General features: G+C 41.3%; 1 protein-coding gene across 3 annotated transcripts; it reads left to right on the plus strand.

Annotated features, from left to right (window-relative positions):
* The first annotated feature begins 3,149 nt into the window (after positions 1–3,149).
* On the plus strand, positions 3,150–17,796 carry MOSPD1 (motile sperm domain containing 1). Of its 3 annotated transcripts, none has more exons than XM_050310452.1 (6): positions 3,150–3,526; positions 8,782–9,038; positions 9,222–9,297; positions 12,003–12,229; positions 14,184–14,345; positions 16,735–17,796. In XM_050310452.1, exons 2-6 carry the CDS (start codon positions 8,885–8,887, stop codon positions 16,764–16,766), a joined length of 651 nt encoding a protein of 216 aa, XP_050166409.1. In that variant the 5' UTR covers positions 3,150–3,526; positions 8,782–8,884; the 3' UTR covers positions 16,767–17,796. The 3 variants fall into 3 exon arrangements, with proteins under 3 accessions (XP_050166409.1, XP_050166408.1, XP_050166411.1); XM_050310451.1 differs by lacking the exon at positions 3,150–3,526 and adding an exon at positions 3,750–3,860; XM_050310454.1 differs by lacking the exon at positions 3,150–3,526 and adding an exon at positions 4,269–7,940.
* Positions 17,797–18,128: the final 332 nt, after the last annotated feature.

The following is an 18,128-nucleotide window of genomic DNA, read 5'->3' on the forward strand; positions in this document are numbered from 1 at the left end:
AAAGGACTCCTAAGGTGGAAGTGGTTTGGCTCTGGCCAGTGGGGAGCACGGGCAGGGAGAGCTTCGAGCTGTCTTCACTCTCCTGTATAGGCATGCCCAGAAAGGGATTACACTTTAACAGAGGTCTAGATATTTCCTCAACGGTGCTCAGATATGTGGCTCCCAAGGTCCACATCATTAGTCATAAAAGCAAACAGTCTAACCTCTGACACGAAAAATACACACTAGTACGTCTAAGTCCCTGGTGACAGGGAATGGGAATACAGCACGCTGCCAAGCCGGGGGGAGGAATTGAAAAGCTGCCACATAAGCAAGTGAAAAAAAAACCTTTACTGGTAAATTAAAGTTACAAGAACAGCTTGGACAGTTTAGGTTGAGCAATTCTTGCTTCTGTTGTAAGTCAGAACATGTATGCTGCTTTAAGGTGGTAGTTTGAATGCAGTATTTTGTTTCTTCTGATGGTCTTTTAAAGTGAAAAAAGTATCTTTTATGAAGACTTAGTTTTATAAATTGGTATTAATTAAAAAGAAAGTACAAATCATCTGCAGAAAGACAAGATAAAAACAACACAACATGGGCGTGAATGGAAAAGCAGATACGTCATTTGAAAGAAAGCAAATACATCATTTCCTGATTGTCTTCAAAGCCTAAGAAGATCTGCCATGTTGTGCCATGGAGAAGGAAATAATCAAGAAAAACAAAATATCGCATTAAGAATATTCATTATTAAGAATTAAATGCATTACAAGCTGTTGGTAAGATTCAGATACATAAAATGTTGTGCTCACTCATTCTTTTACCATCAGACTTCGTAAAAATACAATTTATTTCATGTAACTCCTTCAGACTGAGGATTCATTAGAGGAGGTCCCTGATGAAGTGTTTGCAGTCAGACTCTCCAACTGCACAACCATCACACATGTGCCAATGTTCCAGGCCTACTGGGACAGTGGTAAACACAGAACCCTCTGCCATACCCTCTACACCTAAATAATACACCATGTTCTTATGCCATGGCAGATAAGTGGACTTTTTTGCTAATCAGTTATGAAAAATTACAGGATTCAGACGTAATGCTGTGTTTTTCGTAACTTAAGAAAATCTTCTCCATGATAAATGAGTTGTGAATCTCCCGTATAAAGTATTTAAACAGATGGATAATCACCACAGCAACCAAAACCGCCACAGAGTCATTCAGGAGCATTCCCTATCTGCACACTCCACTCTCAGGTTTCGTGTTGTTTGGAGGCAATATTTTATGTAACAGAAGACTAGCCAATGCTTTTAGGTAACTCACAGTGATTTCCAAGGTACGTAAAAAAAGCAGAGGACCAAACATTAGCCAGCATTTTTTTTACACCCCAGATCACATTTAAGGTGACCTGACAAACTTGTTGCAGATTTTTTGCTGCATCTTATGTCTCTGCTCCTTTGCATCTGTATTTGTCATCTTCTCCATCCACATTTTCTCCTCTCAACTTTTCCGTGCTCTATCAGCATCATAACAAGGACTGCAACCTCAATCTGCCTATGATCCCAGAAATAATTAATTACTCGGGCAGAATAAAGCAGCCCAATAAGGAGAAAGAAACAATAACCTAATGATACAGGAGAGAACTTCCCACAGATCTGAGATAATCCCAGTCACTGCCACACAAGGCAGCAGTCTCCATCTCCCACGGCGCAGCTGAGCAGCTTTCCCACAGCACACGGAATGTGGGCACCCTGCACGAATCCTCGAATCCTCTCCATCATTTTCCATCCCCCTGAGGCAGTTGAGCCTTGCTGCAAGGCAGGAGAATAGCAGTGGGATGGTGCCAAGCCAGGTTTTGTGTGTGCCCTAAACCAAACAGCTCTGGGATATTTTAGCATATGTCAGTGCTGGTTCAACAGTGATGGCACACACGTACCTTTAGGAATGTCTGGGATGGGCAGAATCTCTCCCAAGGGCACGTTACTTGTCAGGGATGGGGGTTTGTGCTCTCCAAAGTAACAGGCACCAGCAGCAAGGACAGAACACCACTGACTCCTACTTACACACGTACAGGTTTTCACACTGAATTTGAGTTAACACAGGGCTTTTAAAATCACAAAATAACCTGGAAACAAACTGCAGTTATAGATAGGTGGGAGAGGAAGGAGACTAGCATGAGTCCTGATTTTCAACAGGTTATTAAATAAATAAACGCTATGAAATAGGTGGCAGAACAAAGTTGGATCCTGGGAAACTTGCAGAGGAAGACATTAAACCTGCTTTTAGAGAGTCTGAACTTTCTTTTTAAATGAGCTGGATGAACTGGAAAATATCCAGTGTGGCTAATTATTGTGCTTCTAAGTCTAGTCCTTTTAAATTATGTTTTTTCTAATTTGACCATTCTATTTGTTATTAATTTGAATACCTCTGAAGCATGTTTATGTCTGCCACTTGTCCTGAGACAGATTTCCAAAATCAGGAACACTCTGCATTGAATTAATACTCAGTAAAAACATAATAATTTTCTGAATGTATCCTGAGGGGCTGAAGTCTGGTAGTCCATTTAAAAACAAGAATTCCAGTTTATTTTTAAACATGTTAAAATCTGAGCTGATCGACACTCATCAAGAAACAAAAAAACCCTTATATTACCAGTTTTCACTGCACACATTTTCAAAAATTCTGACAAGATAATAATTTCTATATATAATAATTTAACAATATTATGTAATTTGTGAATTCTTAATGAACTACTAGCAACCATTAGATCTGCAGAAAAAGGTAGATGATAATATACACAACTTGGCTAAATTAGAAAATACATTGTTTAGAATTTCTTTATTTAATGTCTTCCACGACTTTAAATAGACAAAATGTGTTGCTTCCTGTCCTGGATTGTTTCATGGTATTATTGTGAAACATTCATGGCTGCTGTGTTTATTTCACCACGGAAGTGTGTTCATTTCACTGGTGGGTAAAGCCTGGTAATGAGTAAAAGATTTTGCAATCCTGCTGACTGGATGTCTCAATATAAATCTTAATTATCCACCTGACTTGCAATGAAAACATTCTGCTGCATTAATAATCTTAAAATTGGGGATGATATTGGGTGGTGATTACGCATGGGTTTGTTTTTATTATACAGGGCTTAAAAACCGAAGCTGGGAAGAAAATCAAAGGACGATGATATAGTGGATAATGCATAAAACGAGCTGAAGTCCACAGCTAGTTTAATTTAATGAAAACACATTAAGTAAATAAGAGGAATAGAGAACAAAGGTAACAGGATGAGAAGCTGTTTACAGGGACAGCGTGCCCCATTTCAGCCGTGCTGCTGTAGGGTCACGCAGGTACGACTGAGCTGTCAATACTTTAATTGTGATTCACGCCGGGTGAGACACCGACCCCTCCACGGCGGGATGTGCAGGCGATGGGCAGCGCCGGGGGGAGCCGGAGACGCAACCCCAGGAAAGAAACACGGCGGCCCCGAGGAGCCGGGAGAGAGGAGGAACCCCTCCAGGACGGGTCAAACCTCGAGAACCATGAGATGAGGTAAATTACTATTAAAAAACACCTTCCCGCAGGTGAGCAGGGCCGGGCCGGGCGCACACCCCGCGCTGCCCGCGGAGCCCACGGGGCTGGCTGGGAGGGCGGCGGGGGACGCTCCGAGAGCACCCGCGGTGCCGGGGCAGCACCGAGGGGCAGCACCGAGGCCCGGCCCAGGCACACCGACGGCGGGGAGCCCCGACATGGCGGCGGGGGCGGGCGGCGGGCGGGGCGGTGACGCGGCGGCGGCCGCCGGTCGGTCCCGGCAGCCCCAGCGCTGCCCGCAGTGACGGGCGGACAAAGGGGCGCCGCGCCAGCCCCACCGAGCGGCCCCGGGCGGGTGAGTCGGGCTGGGGGGGCCGCACCGGGCGCGGGGCGAGGGCGGCGGAGCCCACGGAGCCCCCCGCGCTGCCTTGTCCCGCGCTGTCCCGTCCCGTCCTGCCCTGTCGCGGGCGGGCGGCCCCGCGGGCCGGGCCTCCTTTCCCTGCCCTCGCTCGGGCCCGGCGGGGCAGCGATGAGGAACGGGGCGGCGGCCGGGCTGGGGCCGCTCCCCCGCGGGGCCGGGGGTCGCTCCGGGGGCCGGCGGTGCGGGGGAAGGCGCCGGGCAGGGCTGCGGGGCGGGTCCCGCCCCGGGCCGTGCGGGGGTGCCGGGCAGGGCCGGCTGCGGGAGCCGCCGTTACCGCGCAGCTGCCCCAGCCCCGGTCGCTGCTGCTGCTCCTCGCTGGAGAACAAAGAGGATCAATTAGGAGTGTGCAATTACCGCCCTGCCCTGCCGGCGGTACGAGCAGATCGGAGCGCCTTTGCCCCCGCCGCTCTCCCGAGGAAGAGTGTTTGGCGTTTCGGGGACACGCCGTGCTAAGGAGCACAACAAACGTTTGAAAAGCAGACGGTTTAGTGCATTAAACACAACGTGAAAGTGAGAAGATAGAGACTAGAGTGAGAAAATAGAGACTAAGGCAGATGTGCCCTTGAAAGTCTTCCCTAGGATTCTTCTGAGCCGGAATGGATCAGAAGCAGTGCACAGCTGTTATTTCATTTTTCACTGCTGGTGCATGCCTCTTCGTTGCGTTTGTATATTTCTTTTTGTTAGTCACCTCTTCAGCGTTCAAAAAAAGAAACGACAGAATAGTGTGGTCCTAATAAATTTTGCTGTCAGTATCAGCATGATTTATGCATGTTGTAGTCATCCATGCTAATAGGTAACGCTCCGAGACTATTTCATTTTACAGCATCCTGGAGACAGTTACTAATTACATTTCTCATCACCCTGTGAAGGGGTAAACAGTAGCAGCTTTGCAAAGTATCAGAGCAGTTCTGCCAGTTCAGATGGGACTGTCCGCCTACTGAAATCCTTTGCAGAATATGTGCCTTCGTAGATCAGCAAATTGAGGTGAGGTTAACCAACTTGCTCAAGGTCATGGAGTGTCAGTGACAGAGTTAGCAATAATGGAATCCAGCCATCCTGGCTGCTGGGTCTGTTGCTCTCCTGATGGGTGACTCTCCCAGATAATTGCAGGTAGTTTAAACATTGTTTTGCGTAAGCGCACGTTGAGGCCTTCAAAACATTTTGGAGAAACAAAATGCTAATGGATCATCTTCAGATCCCGTGCACCATTTGCATGTGTCTTAGAGTGATTGCTCAGCTTGACACAGGAGGGAATTTTGAAGGAGACTTTGTAGTTTATTTTGTAAATAGGCGCTCAAAAGGCATCAGTCTTTACTGAGTATGTAGTGTATAAAAACTCAGTGTAGATTTAGGGGGTAGATCATGAGATGTAACAAACATAGATTACAATGTAATTAGACAGTTTTTAAAAGAAGAATGTGGACACTATGACCGTAAGGAGGTTTTCTTCTGAATAAAGTGTTTACCTGATGACATTCTATAGTTATTTGGAGTTGCTGGGAAGAAAAACAACAACAAATGCGCTGAGAAGCCATGGTGATGAGGCTGCTGGAAGTTAAAATGGGAATAAAAAAGTTCCTCAGCTGGTTTATTTATTCAGCAGGTACTTGTTAAGTAAAAGCAAATCACAATCGGGGTTATTTCTGACCCTGGAGAGAAGTTATGTTTCACTTCGTGTTTTTCTCTGTCGAGTTAAATTTATGAAGAAAGGGATTTCAAAGGAAATGCTGGCAGATCTGTGCTATTGTGACACCAGCAGTATATATTTAGTAACTTCAGGGAGGAAAGATCTTTATTGTGCTGAGAAAATGCCAGCGACAGCTGTTTGTCTGGACTTCAGAGAGCACTGGGAAGTGAGCTGGTGTTGTTCAGGTGTTACACCCTGGCCTGTGTCCTGTAACCAGCGTTACCTTTGACAGATCCCTGCTCCTGCAGGAACTCCATCAGCAGTGCTGAGAAAAGCCCATCTGTGCAGTGCAGGTCATGGAGCTGAGACCACAGGTCCAGGGTTGATACAGATTTATGTTGGGCGAGTAATTGTGGTGACTATTGACCACAAAGTTTAGTGGTCACGGTGCAGAAGAGAGGCTGCTGAGTTTCTTTTAAATGAACTGGCGGGGCTGTGTGACCTTATTCTGACCATGAGAGCTGCTGTGGGGTTAATCTGGGCAGGGAGGTTGTGGAGATACATGTTCACTCTGTAAAAGTGTTCACAGTTTCTTGTTGATGCAAAAGGTGTGGTGTTATCAGTACTAAACGGTCATGTCTCCCCAGCATGTGTGTGGTTTATAAATCAGTCTTTGGGAAAAGTGCTTTTGCTGATGTTGCTTGGTGAGATGTCCCAGCAAGGTGACTTCTAAGCTAAAACTGTTGTCTCAAAAAGGAAAAAGGATGCTGGTTGCTTGCCTAGGAATTCATAAATTTATATTCTGAATGACACTGCTATGTCAGCAAACATGTCTACTGTAGGCCTGGGTTTGCCAGATGTTCCTTTTGCCAGTTTGGGCGGTAACTCCTCGTGCAGCCAAGTTAAATAAGAAAAGGAAGCAATAACGGGATATACTTTTTAAAGATTGGTGGCTTTCCGTGTGCAGGTTGTGGAATCCTGGGAGGTTTGCACGCTGTTTTCAACGGATGTGTGAGAAAAATGAGCCTGTTGATAGGCTTAGTGATCCATTCCTCCACTGATACTGTCATTTGTGGAGTTTTGGACACTAAACACTCGCCACTGGCTGAGCTGAAGAAACTGGAGATGTGGTATGAAGCCAGGAATTGGAATGAAACATGTACAGGGTTTAAATAAAAAACTAAAGCATCAAAATAATATTGATTATTATAAATAATATTTAAATCTTTTATTAAATATTGTCACTTAAGATATGTAGCAGTAGCTCGCTGTTGGTTGTATGGTAGTTTGAAACATTTATTCAAGAAAAAAATCCCTTTTGTTAACACAAATTGCCTATATTTCTTTTACACACAACATACACAGTGCACATATGTATGAGACCCAGAGATTCCAATGTACTCTTACTGCATGCTGTATTGAGCTAATTTTGGTTAAAAAAAATAAGTCATTCTTAATCTTCTACCTATGAGAAGCATCAAAAGAAGTTAATTTGTAATTCTACTTGCTGGCAGTGTTTCCACATTAGCTCTTCATATAGTCCTGATATGTTTGAATGGAACAATGAACCTCACTTTGCAGTAGTACATAAACTTGTAAAAGAAATAACGCTTACACTTGGTGTACAAGAATTTGTTGATTCTTCTGAAACAAAAGGGATTCACCAAAATTCTAAGCACTTACAGAGCCATTTCTTTTTCTAGTCTTTTCTTAATAAGGTAACAGAACGTTAGCTTGGAACACTATCATTGGGGATATGTTTTCAGAATATTATTAGTAGCATTTCAGTGAAGTGGAAACAGACTTGTACTCTTGAAAGAAACTGGATCTTGGGGAAAGACATTCTGGTGAGATCCGTGAATTTAAATTCTACAGGGTTAATTTGCTGTTTTAATAAATAAATAAATTTAAAAACTTAGTTTGTGAATAAGAATCGGAGCCTGTAAATCTGATGGTGTGACAGATACACTCTAGTAAACACATGAACCTGTGTCATGTTTCAAGTATGAAACCTGTATCTGATGCTTGGAAATGTGATCATCATGATGTTTAGAATGCAGAAATAAGCATTTGGTTTTGATTGTTCATAATGCTTGGGCTATTCACTGCTAGAAAGTTCAGAAACTAAGTTTTAAGGTGCAGTGAAACCAGTTTATTGGACTGGAGAACAGCTGAAATGTACCTTGTTTATAAAACTTCACTGGAAGTGGAAATGACAGCTAATGAGTCAGTAGGAACTTTTCGTTCTTTTAATATTTTCTACTGTAAAGTTAAACGTCAAAGGACACCTTCAGTTTGATAATTAACCTACAAGAGCTGCAATAAAACATGACGTTCTTGGAGGGTGGGAGAAGACTTTGTTCTGTCTGTCATGTGTCAAGTCAGTGGTATGTGTGCTGAGGAGTTTGGCCTTAATTTTATTTTATGAATTACATTTGGGATTGTTGCTTGATTGGGTCATGGGTTCTGGTCTTAGTTCTGGAATGTCACTCAAAATAAAACAGAACTGTGGAGGTGTCAGAGGGGGAATTGCAATGGTCGTACTTTGATTGGAGGCAGAAAACCTGTTGTCTTTTTTAATCAGATAGTAAATCCCAGATCTGTTTGGTGTTGAGCATCCCAGTTATTTTTCAATTCATTGCCTGTAACTACCGTGCAGTTGTAACAGGAGTTTAGTTTAAACACACCGAGAAGGTGTTCCTCATTCCTTAGCTCTGAATTTCTGGGATTTGTCATACCTGGCTGCCTGGGTGAGCAGATACCTAGGCTGTTATTCTTCATCCGGGGAAGTCGTCCCTCTGGAGAGGTTTCTGCCTGAACAGTGACTCCTACTTATGTCATGTTTCCTCATTTCTGCTCTGTTTCTTCTGAAGTGTTGGTGTGCTGAGACATGGGACATGGGATGGGATCTCTTTTTGTTATCGTTGTTTGGCTTGTGTTGCAAAGAGCCAGTATCAGCAGCAGTCACAGACTGGGACCCCAAATGCTGCCATGATACACTGACGAGGTGCTTATCCATTTATTTTATAGCAGTTTGTTAAATAGATGGAAACACAATGAAAATATTTTTATGTATCAGTATTTTTGAAGGAACATAAGTAGAGGTAGATTCATAATCAAGCGTCACATTTTATATTTTTACACCTTTGTTGACTGCCTCAGTTTAGTATAGACTTATGGAAATAATCTTCTTGCCTTTTCTCTTTTTTTCCCATTTTTTTCCTTTAGAATTGCCAAAATGCTTTGGAATTCTTAAACGATTCAAAAACTGAAGTCTCTGAGGATTCAAAATCATAAGAACACAAGAAGCAGCAAGGAGGATTCAGTGCCAATGCAGCAACAAAAAAGACAGCCAGAGTTAGTGGAAGGAAATCTTCCTGTTTTTGTTTTTCCTACAGAACTTATATTTTATGCAGATGACCAGTCAACACACAAGCAGGTGTTGACTCTATATAACCCCTATGAGTTTGCCTTAAAATTCAAAGGTGGGTTTCTTAGGTTAAGTTCTGTTTAAGGGTTAGTTGGTGATCTTGAACAGTCCAATTATAATTCATGTAACAAATCATATCTGTGACAAAACCAAACTCGTGTCTCTACATGTACCTGTTGATGAAGCTGGTGAGGTATTAATTCATGATTTGTTACCACTCCTGTCCTTGTCATTGCAGTTCTTTGTACAACCCCAAATAAATATGCGGTGGTTGATGCTACTGGTGCAGTGAAGCCTCAGTGCTGTGTTGATATGTAAGTAAAAGTTGGTTGGGTTTTTTTCTAATATACATTTTATTATCTTAATTTCTTTTATTATTTAAGAGGTAGTAAATGTCAGCATGCGTATAAAATATAACTTGGATAAAGTTGTAATATTTTCCTAATCTCCTGTATACTTGTGACTGTCTGGTTTTTGCTGTTCTTTCACTCTAGGGCAGAGGTATTACAATATTCTTTAATTTTGTCTTTGGGCATAAATAAATTGCCAGTAAATGCATCCTGTAGTGGAGTTTGTAAACCAGCAGTGAGAGTAATCTGAGCCCCCTCTGAGTACCTTTTTGTAAGAAATAACAAGAAAAGCAAGACCCCCAGGGTTGGGATTTCTGTGTGAGAAATACTTGTTTGCAGATTGGCAAAATGGAAATGTATGCAGTTCTGCTGAGCACGTTTTCCTGGGCCATGTTTAATTAAGGTACTCTTGCCTACCTTTCACCCTGACCACCCCTGCCGTTCTCAGATCTCTGTTTCTCCCCTTTACTCACTTCTCCTGTCAGGTCCCAACCCAATAACTGAGAAAATAAGGGGGCTGGTCAAGTGACCACAGTAATGAACAGGGTCTGCAGGCTGCTGTAATTTGGAGTAGAGTAGGTGTATAAGCTAAAATAGACCAACTTTTTTCATCTTGCATTTGCCACATTATTTCTGTGCTGATGTACAGATACAGCTGAAGAGAGTGTGAGGTACCTAAAAGAGTAGACTGAGCTTTTTGAATAGAAATTTTCCAAACTGTAAAACACCTTCTGGGATCTCTGCCTAACAAATGGCCGTACACAGAAACCCCCACAATTGAATGAACTATCTTTTGTCAGATAAATAATACCATGCTTGGGGAATGGCTCTTTCCTGTAGAATGTTTTCCTTAAGTGTAATTTGAAAAATTCAAAGGACTCACCAAATAAAAAGGAAATTTAAAACATGAAACTAAAAAGTTTCAGTGGGCAGGGGCAACAGTGCTAGAAATGGAACAAAATGGGTCAGAATACACCACTGTATCAGTGAACTGTTGAGGTCTTTAGCAGACTTTAACCAAAATAATCAAGCTTGTGTAATTCTAAAACAAATGTCTTTTATTAAATAAAGGAAAATAAGACATACACGGGTTTCAAGGGGATGTTTTTGTGCAGGAAAACCCCCACCCCTTTCCAGTGGTTGCTGTCTCAGGGCAGTGTTTACTGCTAGGATATGAGCAGTACTATGCAAGTGTGGCCATTTGCCAGATAAACAGATATTCTACAGAGCTTCCAATTATGCAATGATCTCTAAAAAGAAACAGGAGAATGTATCTGTTTATAAGGGTCTGCAGAAAATATCTCTTTGCTTGGCAGCAGATACATGTTCTCCCAGCACAGTGTTATGTAAAGATTCTGTTTAGCTTGGTGCTTAGTACCATGATACTAAGAGTGGAAACACCAATTTAAAGGAAGTGTTAAAGGAAGGAATCAGTTGATCTGCTGTGCTGATATGCTGAGAGCTGTATGAATTAGGGTTGTCAGAGGGGAAAAAGCTTTTTGTATTAGTGAAGGCAGTTGCCCAGCCAACACTTGACTTGCTGAAAGGCTGTCATAAGCACACTCATTTGCCTCTAAAGTGACGTAAAACTCGGTATATCACTGCTGGGGGGATGACTTGGTCTCTGTTTCTGTGATGAATAGTCTATTCAAACTAGATACCAGTTGCAAGCACTGGATATGTGCTAATGCTCGTCGATATCTTGATGTGATGCAGTTCCTTTAAATGAAGACTGAAAAACAAAAATCCATCCCTTCCTTGAAGCAATTTTGAAACTACTATCCTGTGTTACTAAGGGTACAGTCATTTTTTTCCCCTCATGAGATGGCAGCCCTCTTGAAACCAAATCACTTATTTGTAGTATTTTTTTTCAGATTAGCTATTGTTATCTTAAAAACTTAAAATAAGCTTTCACAAAAAATATTTGGAGAAATAATTTAAATCCTTATTAACCCCAAGAGCTGATACCATTTCAGACCTAAATGTTCGAGCTTTCTAATGCTAGATACATATTTTTGTGATGAATCACAAATGCAGAGAGGAGGCAGTTGAGCAGAGCTCTGCTCAGAGGTCTGTTTTGCCTTTGATCAGTGCTATTTTAAAACTGTGCCTTTTATAGGTTCCAAACATGCTCATAATGGTGGGTTTCTGATTTTGAAAATCCTTAGCTGACTCTTGTCCAGGAATGAGTTTTTCTTCTGAGAATGTGGAATTGTAAAGCTTTGAGCCTGGTTTCCTCAAAAAGCTGAACTTCAGCTTGCCAAACACCTGTCCAAGTGTTTGGCAGCTCTACTTTACTTCTTTCCTTCCCTGTCCACTCCAGTCCCCTCATACCTTTTCAAATCATTGGCCAGCATCAAAAACTTCAATAAACTGATGTTTCATCAGTTGGCAGCTCAGCCTCAGACTGAGCCAAAGGTGGGTTGAGATAAAGAATTAATTGTTCTTTTTTGGAGCTTTTTATATATTTGGGAAATATGGAGGGGAGAGAGAAGGCAGGCAAGATCAAATCTTCAAGAACACTGAGTAGTGGATGAGGCAATAGGGATCTGGATTATTGCAGTTTATCTGTGCATGGGGGAAAGAGGACAAACTTAGTGATACAGGATGTAATTCCATACTTGCTTCTTATTAGTTGACCTGTTTGAAAATGTTGTTTTTCTCTGCAGTGTGATTCGTCACAGAGATGTTCGGGCTGCTTACTATGGTGTGATAGATAAATTCCGTCTACAAGTGTCTGAGCAGAGCCAGAGGAAAGCATTAGGGAAAAAGGAGATTATTGCTACTCTGCTTCCATCTGCAAAGGAACAACAACAACAAAAGGAAGAGGAGGAAAAACGAATAAAAGAACACCTGGCTGAAAGTGTCTTTTTTGAGCAGACTTTGTGTCAACCAGGTAGCTGAAATCTTTTACCCCTCCTGTCTTCTGAATCAGTTTTGAATAACTCAGGTTACTAGAAAGGCTACAATATTTTTTTAAATATAGGTTAAAATAAATTTGAAAGGAATTGTTTTTACTTACCTGTAGGACTGCTATCTTTATCATTGGGGGATGACAGTACCCAAGAACCCAAACTGTGGCTATTCTGTTTATGCTGCCTTGATCAATCAAGACCCTTTGCTGCCCTGTGTTTGCATGTCATACCTTGGAGAGAGCATCCTCCCTTCCTCTGGAGCAGGAGTTCTGGTACAGCCAATGGGAATTTATCTACCAAAGGATGGTAGTTATTTTTTTCCCTCGGGCTCTTTCAGAACATATGCCCCTTCTGAGTTTGTTCCAAACCCGTAATCCCCCATTTCCTGATGAGCAGGAAATATTGCCAAAACATCTTCTGAAGTGCTCCTTGTTCTGCACCCTCTGCTTTGTCTGTCCCACAAGAACAGAAGAGCACAGTTGGGAGCTGAAAACTCTGCTTGTTTCATACATGAGGAAGTAAATCAACAGGCTTGGGCAAAACCTGGGCCAAACAGTTAAATTGAAGGGGTAGGATAAAAAGTGTCGAGTTTTACCTGAATTGAATCTAAACTGATTCTTGACAGCATACAGTCCTGTTAGTTTTACTGATTTATATTCTTATGTTCTTGTCACTGTTTAATTTTTCATTACAGCAACAAAAATCATTTCCAGAAAAATAGATGAACTTTATTGAGGGTGCTCCTCTTGTTAAAGCAAACCTGTTTCACTACTTATACAGAGTTTGTTGGCTGGTGAAATACCTTTTATTAAAGCAAACCCTGATGATAGATATTAGTAGGATACACGGTTAAAGCAAACCTGCAAAGATCTCTCAACTCACAGAACAAAATGTTACTGTGATAGTTGTTCCAGGACAGAGAGTTTGAACAATCTGATACTGGTCTTAATCCAAGTGCTACTTCTCTGCTTAAAAACCTTGTTGATCACATTATACTGCTTACAGAAAAGCAGTAAACAAGGTGACTGCAGTCTTTGCATGTAACCTGCAACCTGGAAATAACAGATTTATGGAATTGAAATAGAGCACATATTGCTGATCACTGAGGATAGAAAAAAATGATTAAAACATTGGCTAATTTCCAATGGGACTTAAGGATTTGGTTGGAGGTATTCAGTTAACATGTTAACAGCTCTTTTCAAAGATGACACAGTGGGCCTTTGAGTAGGTTCCAGCTGTTGGAGTGCAGTGCAATAAAGGGTATGAAGGACTCTTTATTGTCTGTGGTTTGCATTTCCTTATTCTGATGAGACTGGATGTCAGGGGGTTCAGTCTCATGGTTTTTAAAGGAAGGTTCAAATTTTACTGATTTGTGGCATCTAAACTGGTTCTGTTGGGTGCAGCCCTTGAATCCTCTAAAGAAGGAAGGGGAACTCATCTGGCCCACTGTGCTCTTGCTGTAGCCAGGTTTTGCTCAGGAGGTGTAAGCAGTGACCTGCATGTGCAGCTCTTTTGGGTGATCTTTCCTAGTTGATTACTAATCACTGAAGGAACATACGAAGGAGTGCAGTGAGGATGCATGGGGAAATGTCAGGCATTGCTGAGACACCCACCTGTCCTGAGTGTGTGTATATATAGCTATAGCTATAGTATAGCTGGGCCTGGCAGGCTCTGCTCCTCCAGAAGGGAGGGGTTTAGGAACTCATGCGAAAACAAGTCCCAGCATCAGAACAGGGAGCAGCCTCCCCCACTGCAAAATGCAGAAGGTTTAGAAGGGTGGGTTTAAGAGTGATCTTCCACCCCCTCCAAACCACAAAGGGAAAGGAAGAATCTGAGGGCATTGCAGCTCCAATGCACTGCAAACGTTTTTGCAGAATATTTAATGTTTCTCTTGGTCAGATGTTCCTGACAGTTGGTGCTGTCTTGCTTTTCCAGAAAACAGAACTGCCTCGTCGGGACCTAGTTTACTAACAGTCTTCCTGGGAGTAGTGTGTGTCGCAGCACTAATGCTACCTACATCGGGGGAAATGGAATCCCTGGTGCCTCTCTACCTCCACTTAAGTGTGAATCAAAAGTTAGTAGCTGCTTATGTTTTAGGTGAGTACTTTGGGGTTTGTAAACGTTCTCCTGCAAATTCTGTGAGTTTGGAAAACTTCAGCTGTGTTTGCCAGTGGCTTCAGAGAACTGGATGGAGACAAAGCACCACATTACGTTTTGTTTTGCATCTCCACGTATATCTTAATTTGCAGCCATGGTGATGGCAGGGTAAATTAGTTATTATAAGTGTTTTAGACCAGATTTGAGTCAATACTTATTACATGCAGGCCTCTACATGTTAATTTTACCTTCGTTTGATGATGGGCCAACCACTGTTATCTGCCAACAAACCGAATGGAACGTCCTGTTTCTTACTCTTGTCTTGCCATAGTTACTCTGTTACAGAACGTAGGGCTCTTGTGTTACTGTGTTTCTCCCTCCAGCCCCATGAGCTGGTTTGTAAGGCTCTGTTCTCACTGCCTTCTTGATAAGCAGTGGAAGTGTGTAGCAATAAGTTACTGTAATCCTTTCTAAGAGACCACTACCATCCACAGTTCTTCCTGATTTGTAACTTACTCCTACATTAGCAAGCATAGATAATTGCACATTTCATTCGTTATGACTATTTCTCTATAACTATTTCAGATTTGAAGAACAGTCACACTAAACTCAAATCTCCTGTCCCACTACCTGGCAGAAATGAGGATTTGCAGGAAACGAGCTAGGCAGCTTCAAACTGATAGCTAGAGGTGAGGTAGTGATGGGAAAAAGTGCAAGTTCTTGATGGTTCATGCACAGTCAGCTGACTTACAGGTCAATCTGCTGAAGCAGTTTGAAATCTCACTTGTGGCTCTTTGCCCAAGCTGATGCTGATGGACTCTCAGGACCTTACAGTAATCTTCACTCTGTTTTTATCTCTGCTTTTCAAAATTACTCCAGGTTCTGCTGGTGCCAACTACAGTATTAAACCACGTGACTTTATACATTTGCAACAACTGAACCTGTTTCTTGATTCCCCATGAAGTTCTGACAGGTTTTGGTTCCTTTGGTGGCAGTATTTCTAGTGTTCATGGACAGACTTTTTTGTGTGCAACTCTTGCTTATGTAGGAAGTCAATTGCTCTTGAGAAGATGAAGCCACTTTCTTCCACAATTAATACAAATGGATTGTGGAGCATTTAATTGAAAAGGGTTGTTATACCACACCAACTGGACTATGTGACATTTGAGAAGTATTTGATTTACAGAAATGAGTTAAACCCTTTACTGCCTGAAAGTCCCTGTGCAAGTGGTACAGGCTGTCCTGTAAGCACCCTCCAGAAGCCTCTGTTGTTACTTTGCAATGATGGAATTAATCCAAATTAAGGCCTCCAGCAGTTGTGGTAGCACTGGTTGTCTGAGCCAGTACAGACCTTAAGAAATAGCTGAACTGTAATTCCTCTTTAATGGATAAATTGCTGATCTGATGGAAGGCAGCATTACAGCTCTGTGCTGTCATGCTTCACAGTCTTCCCAGTCTCATAAAGTAAATAATTTAAATCACTATGTAGTGGCAAGAGAGTAAAATAGTCTCAGAAACGTCTTTATTCATGGTGAGATCTGTAGGTTTTAGCTGAGTTCTCTGCAGTGAAAGGCTGTTACATTGACATCATCTGAGCATGCAAGAAAGTGAGATTGCCCAAGAACTGATAAATTATTATTGTGATGTTATATAAGGTTGGAATTCAAGGAGCCTGAATGTTCTTCCTTTGCCTTGTGCAATATAACCCATGGCTAAGAACTTACAGATTTGTACTTTTTCCTGTATCAGCACATAATTAAAGTGAACTTTTCAGTGTGTCATGAGTAGGTTTATTAGACCCACATTTCCTGCTTTCTTCTGTTTTTAATTGTTTTTAACCTCTATCAGAGCAGTCATTTTTTTTCCTCCCTCTTTAAAGGTCACAACAAAGAGTCTGTTGAAAGCTCTCTCTGCAGACTGACAAGGAAGCTTAACATCTTTGTCTAAAACTAGTCTTTGATCAGTTATTCTGCACAGAGCAGAAAAAAAGCCTTGGAGCCTTCAACTAATCTGCCTTACTGATGATTCAGCATTTGAATGATACTGCCCATAACTGGCCCCCATGAAAACTGGGGTTTGGCTTCTACTGTTACTCTTACCTAAGTCAAAATCTCAGTGTTCAGATTTTCAAGTAGCGAGATCAGTAATTGCGTGGAGTATTTATAGCTTCTGTAACATTCAGTGATTAGATAAACTGCACTTCAGTGTTGGTTTTTAACTACATCAAAACTTGGACCAATACTTCTAATATTTGAGTGTATGTATAAATGCATTCTGCATGTATTTACACACTTTTACATTGTTTTCTGGGCTGTGACAGGGTAAACTGCATTTTAAATGTTTTATTCAGTGAAACTGAAGTGTTTAGTTCTTAATTCTTGTCTTTCAGGTCTCATCACCATGGTTATTTTGAGAACATGAGCAGTGAGTTCATAGGATGTCAAACACCTTACTGTATATTCACATCATGAATGTGGACTGCCTTTTACTCCCATTTGGCTCATTAAGATGCTAGCAAAACTGTTCAGTGATTTAAGATACCTTCAGAAGTGTAATATATTTTAACTGTGTATAATAAATGAAAGACTCAAAGCACTTTGCGGTGCTTCTGTAACAGACAGCTATGAAATGTTCAGTGATACCTGTGAAAATAATTTGAAAAACTTTTATATCTACGCCTACTGTAAAAAATCCTTATTAAAGCAACATTTGTTATTTTTAGTCTATGTTCACATCAGTGCGTGATCACTATAAAAGCAAACTGTCTTCTGTAAAACGTTCATTTGGTTTGTGGTTGTACCTGCCAAGGCTGGCACATAACACTTCTGTATACAGTCCAGAGGGGTCAGAGTCGTGACTGGTCATTGAAGAAAATGAAAAGTTCCATCAGTGAAACTATGAAATAAACCATGAATTTTAGGTGAAGAAGTAATTCTCAAATTTCTTACTTCATCATTACCAATATATCACTGAGTGCTCGTTTTCTTACTTGGGGAAGTAATTTCTGCAAGAGCCATTTTGTATCACAATTGTAGACAATAAAAACAAGTTCTGTAATCAGATCCCTCCATTTCTTAGGGGTGCATGGAAGTGACATTAACAGAAGTTAAACTCACGCTGCACACTAATACAAAATTCACCATTTTTTTCTATTTTAGAGACCAAACTAAGTATAGCAGCAAAGGCATTTCTCTACACAGTCCCTACCCCCACAGCTACCACAGGGACTTGTTTTCTGTCAGAAACTCCTGCTCAAATACCAGTTTCATATTTGAGGTGAACATTTATCTTGTTTCATATAACAAGTATTTCCCTTGGTTTGGCATTTCAGTGTTGAGATGTTAATTTTAAAAGGGCAGCTATTCTTGCATTTGAATCATACACACAAATCTTTGTTCATAAGAAGTCTATAGAATATGCTCTGATATGAATAAAAAATTTGGAAATGAAACCCTTCACCCCCTCATGTTATGGGTCCCTTTTCTGCTTATGCATGGAAATACAAAAAAACCATGGAAAAAACTGTTTCTTTAAAAAAAAAAAGGGAGAAAGAAAAGTTGAATTCAAGTTGTTATTCACTTATTTTTTACTTATATATCAATAAGTCTCTAAAGGGCAATAAAATGTTGCTTTACTTTGATTCTCAGAAAAACAGAGATTGTGTCATCAATCAGTATCAGATGATAAAGTCAATCATTAACATTCACTAAATAAGATCCCACAATTGTTCTTAACTGGCTGAGAAGGTCGAGTCCCAGAGCCCTCTGCAGGCACAGCTCTTGT

Source organism: Myiozetetes cayanensis, unplaced genomic scaffold (assembly GCF_022539395.1).
Source record: "Myiozetetes cayanensis isolate MyiCay16 unplaced genomic scaffold, myiCay2020 scf15, whole genome shotgun sequence".
In the NCBI taxonomy this organism is placed as follows: Eukaryota; Metazoa; Chordata; class Aves; order Passeriformes; family Tyrannidae; genus Myiozetetes; species Myiozetetes cayanensis.

Coding starts and splice junctions, on each gene's coding strand:
- MOSPD1 (XM_050310452.1), top strand. CDS start 8,885: ATGCAGCAACAAAAAAGACAGCCAGAGTTAGTGGAAGGAAATCTTCCT. Junction 9,298..12,002: donor CCTCAGTGCTGTGTTGATAT/GTAAGTAAAAGT, acceptor TTTTCTCTGCAG/TGTGATTCGTCACAGAGATG. Junction 12,230..14,183: donor GCAGACTTTGTGTCAACCAG/GTAGCTGAAATC, acceptor TTGCTTTTCCAG/AAAACAGAACTGCCTCGTCG.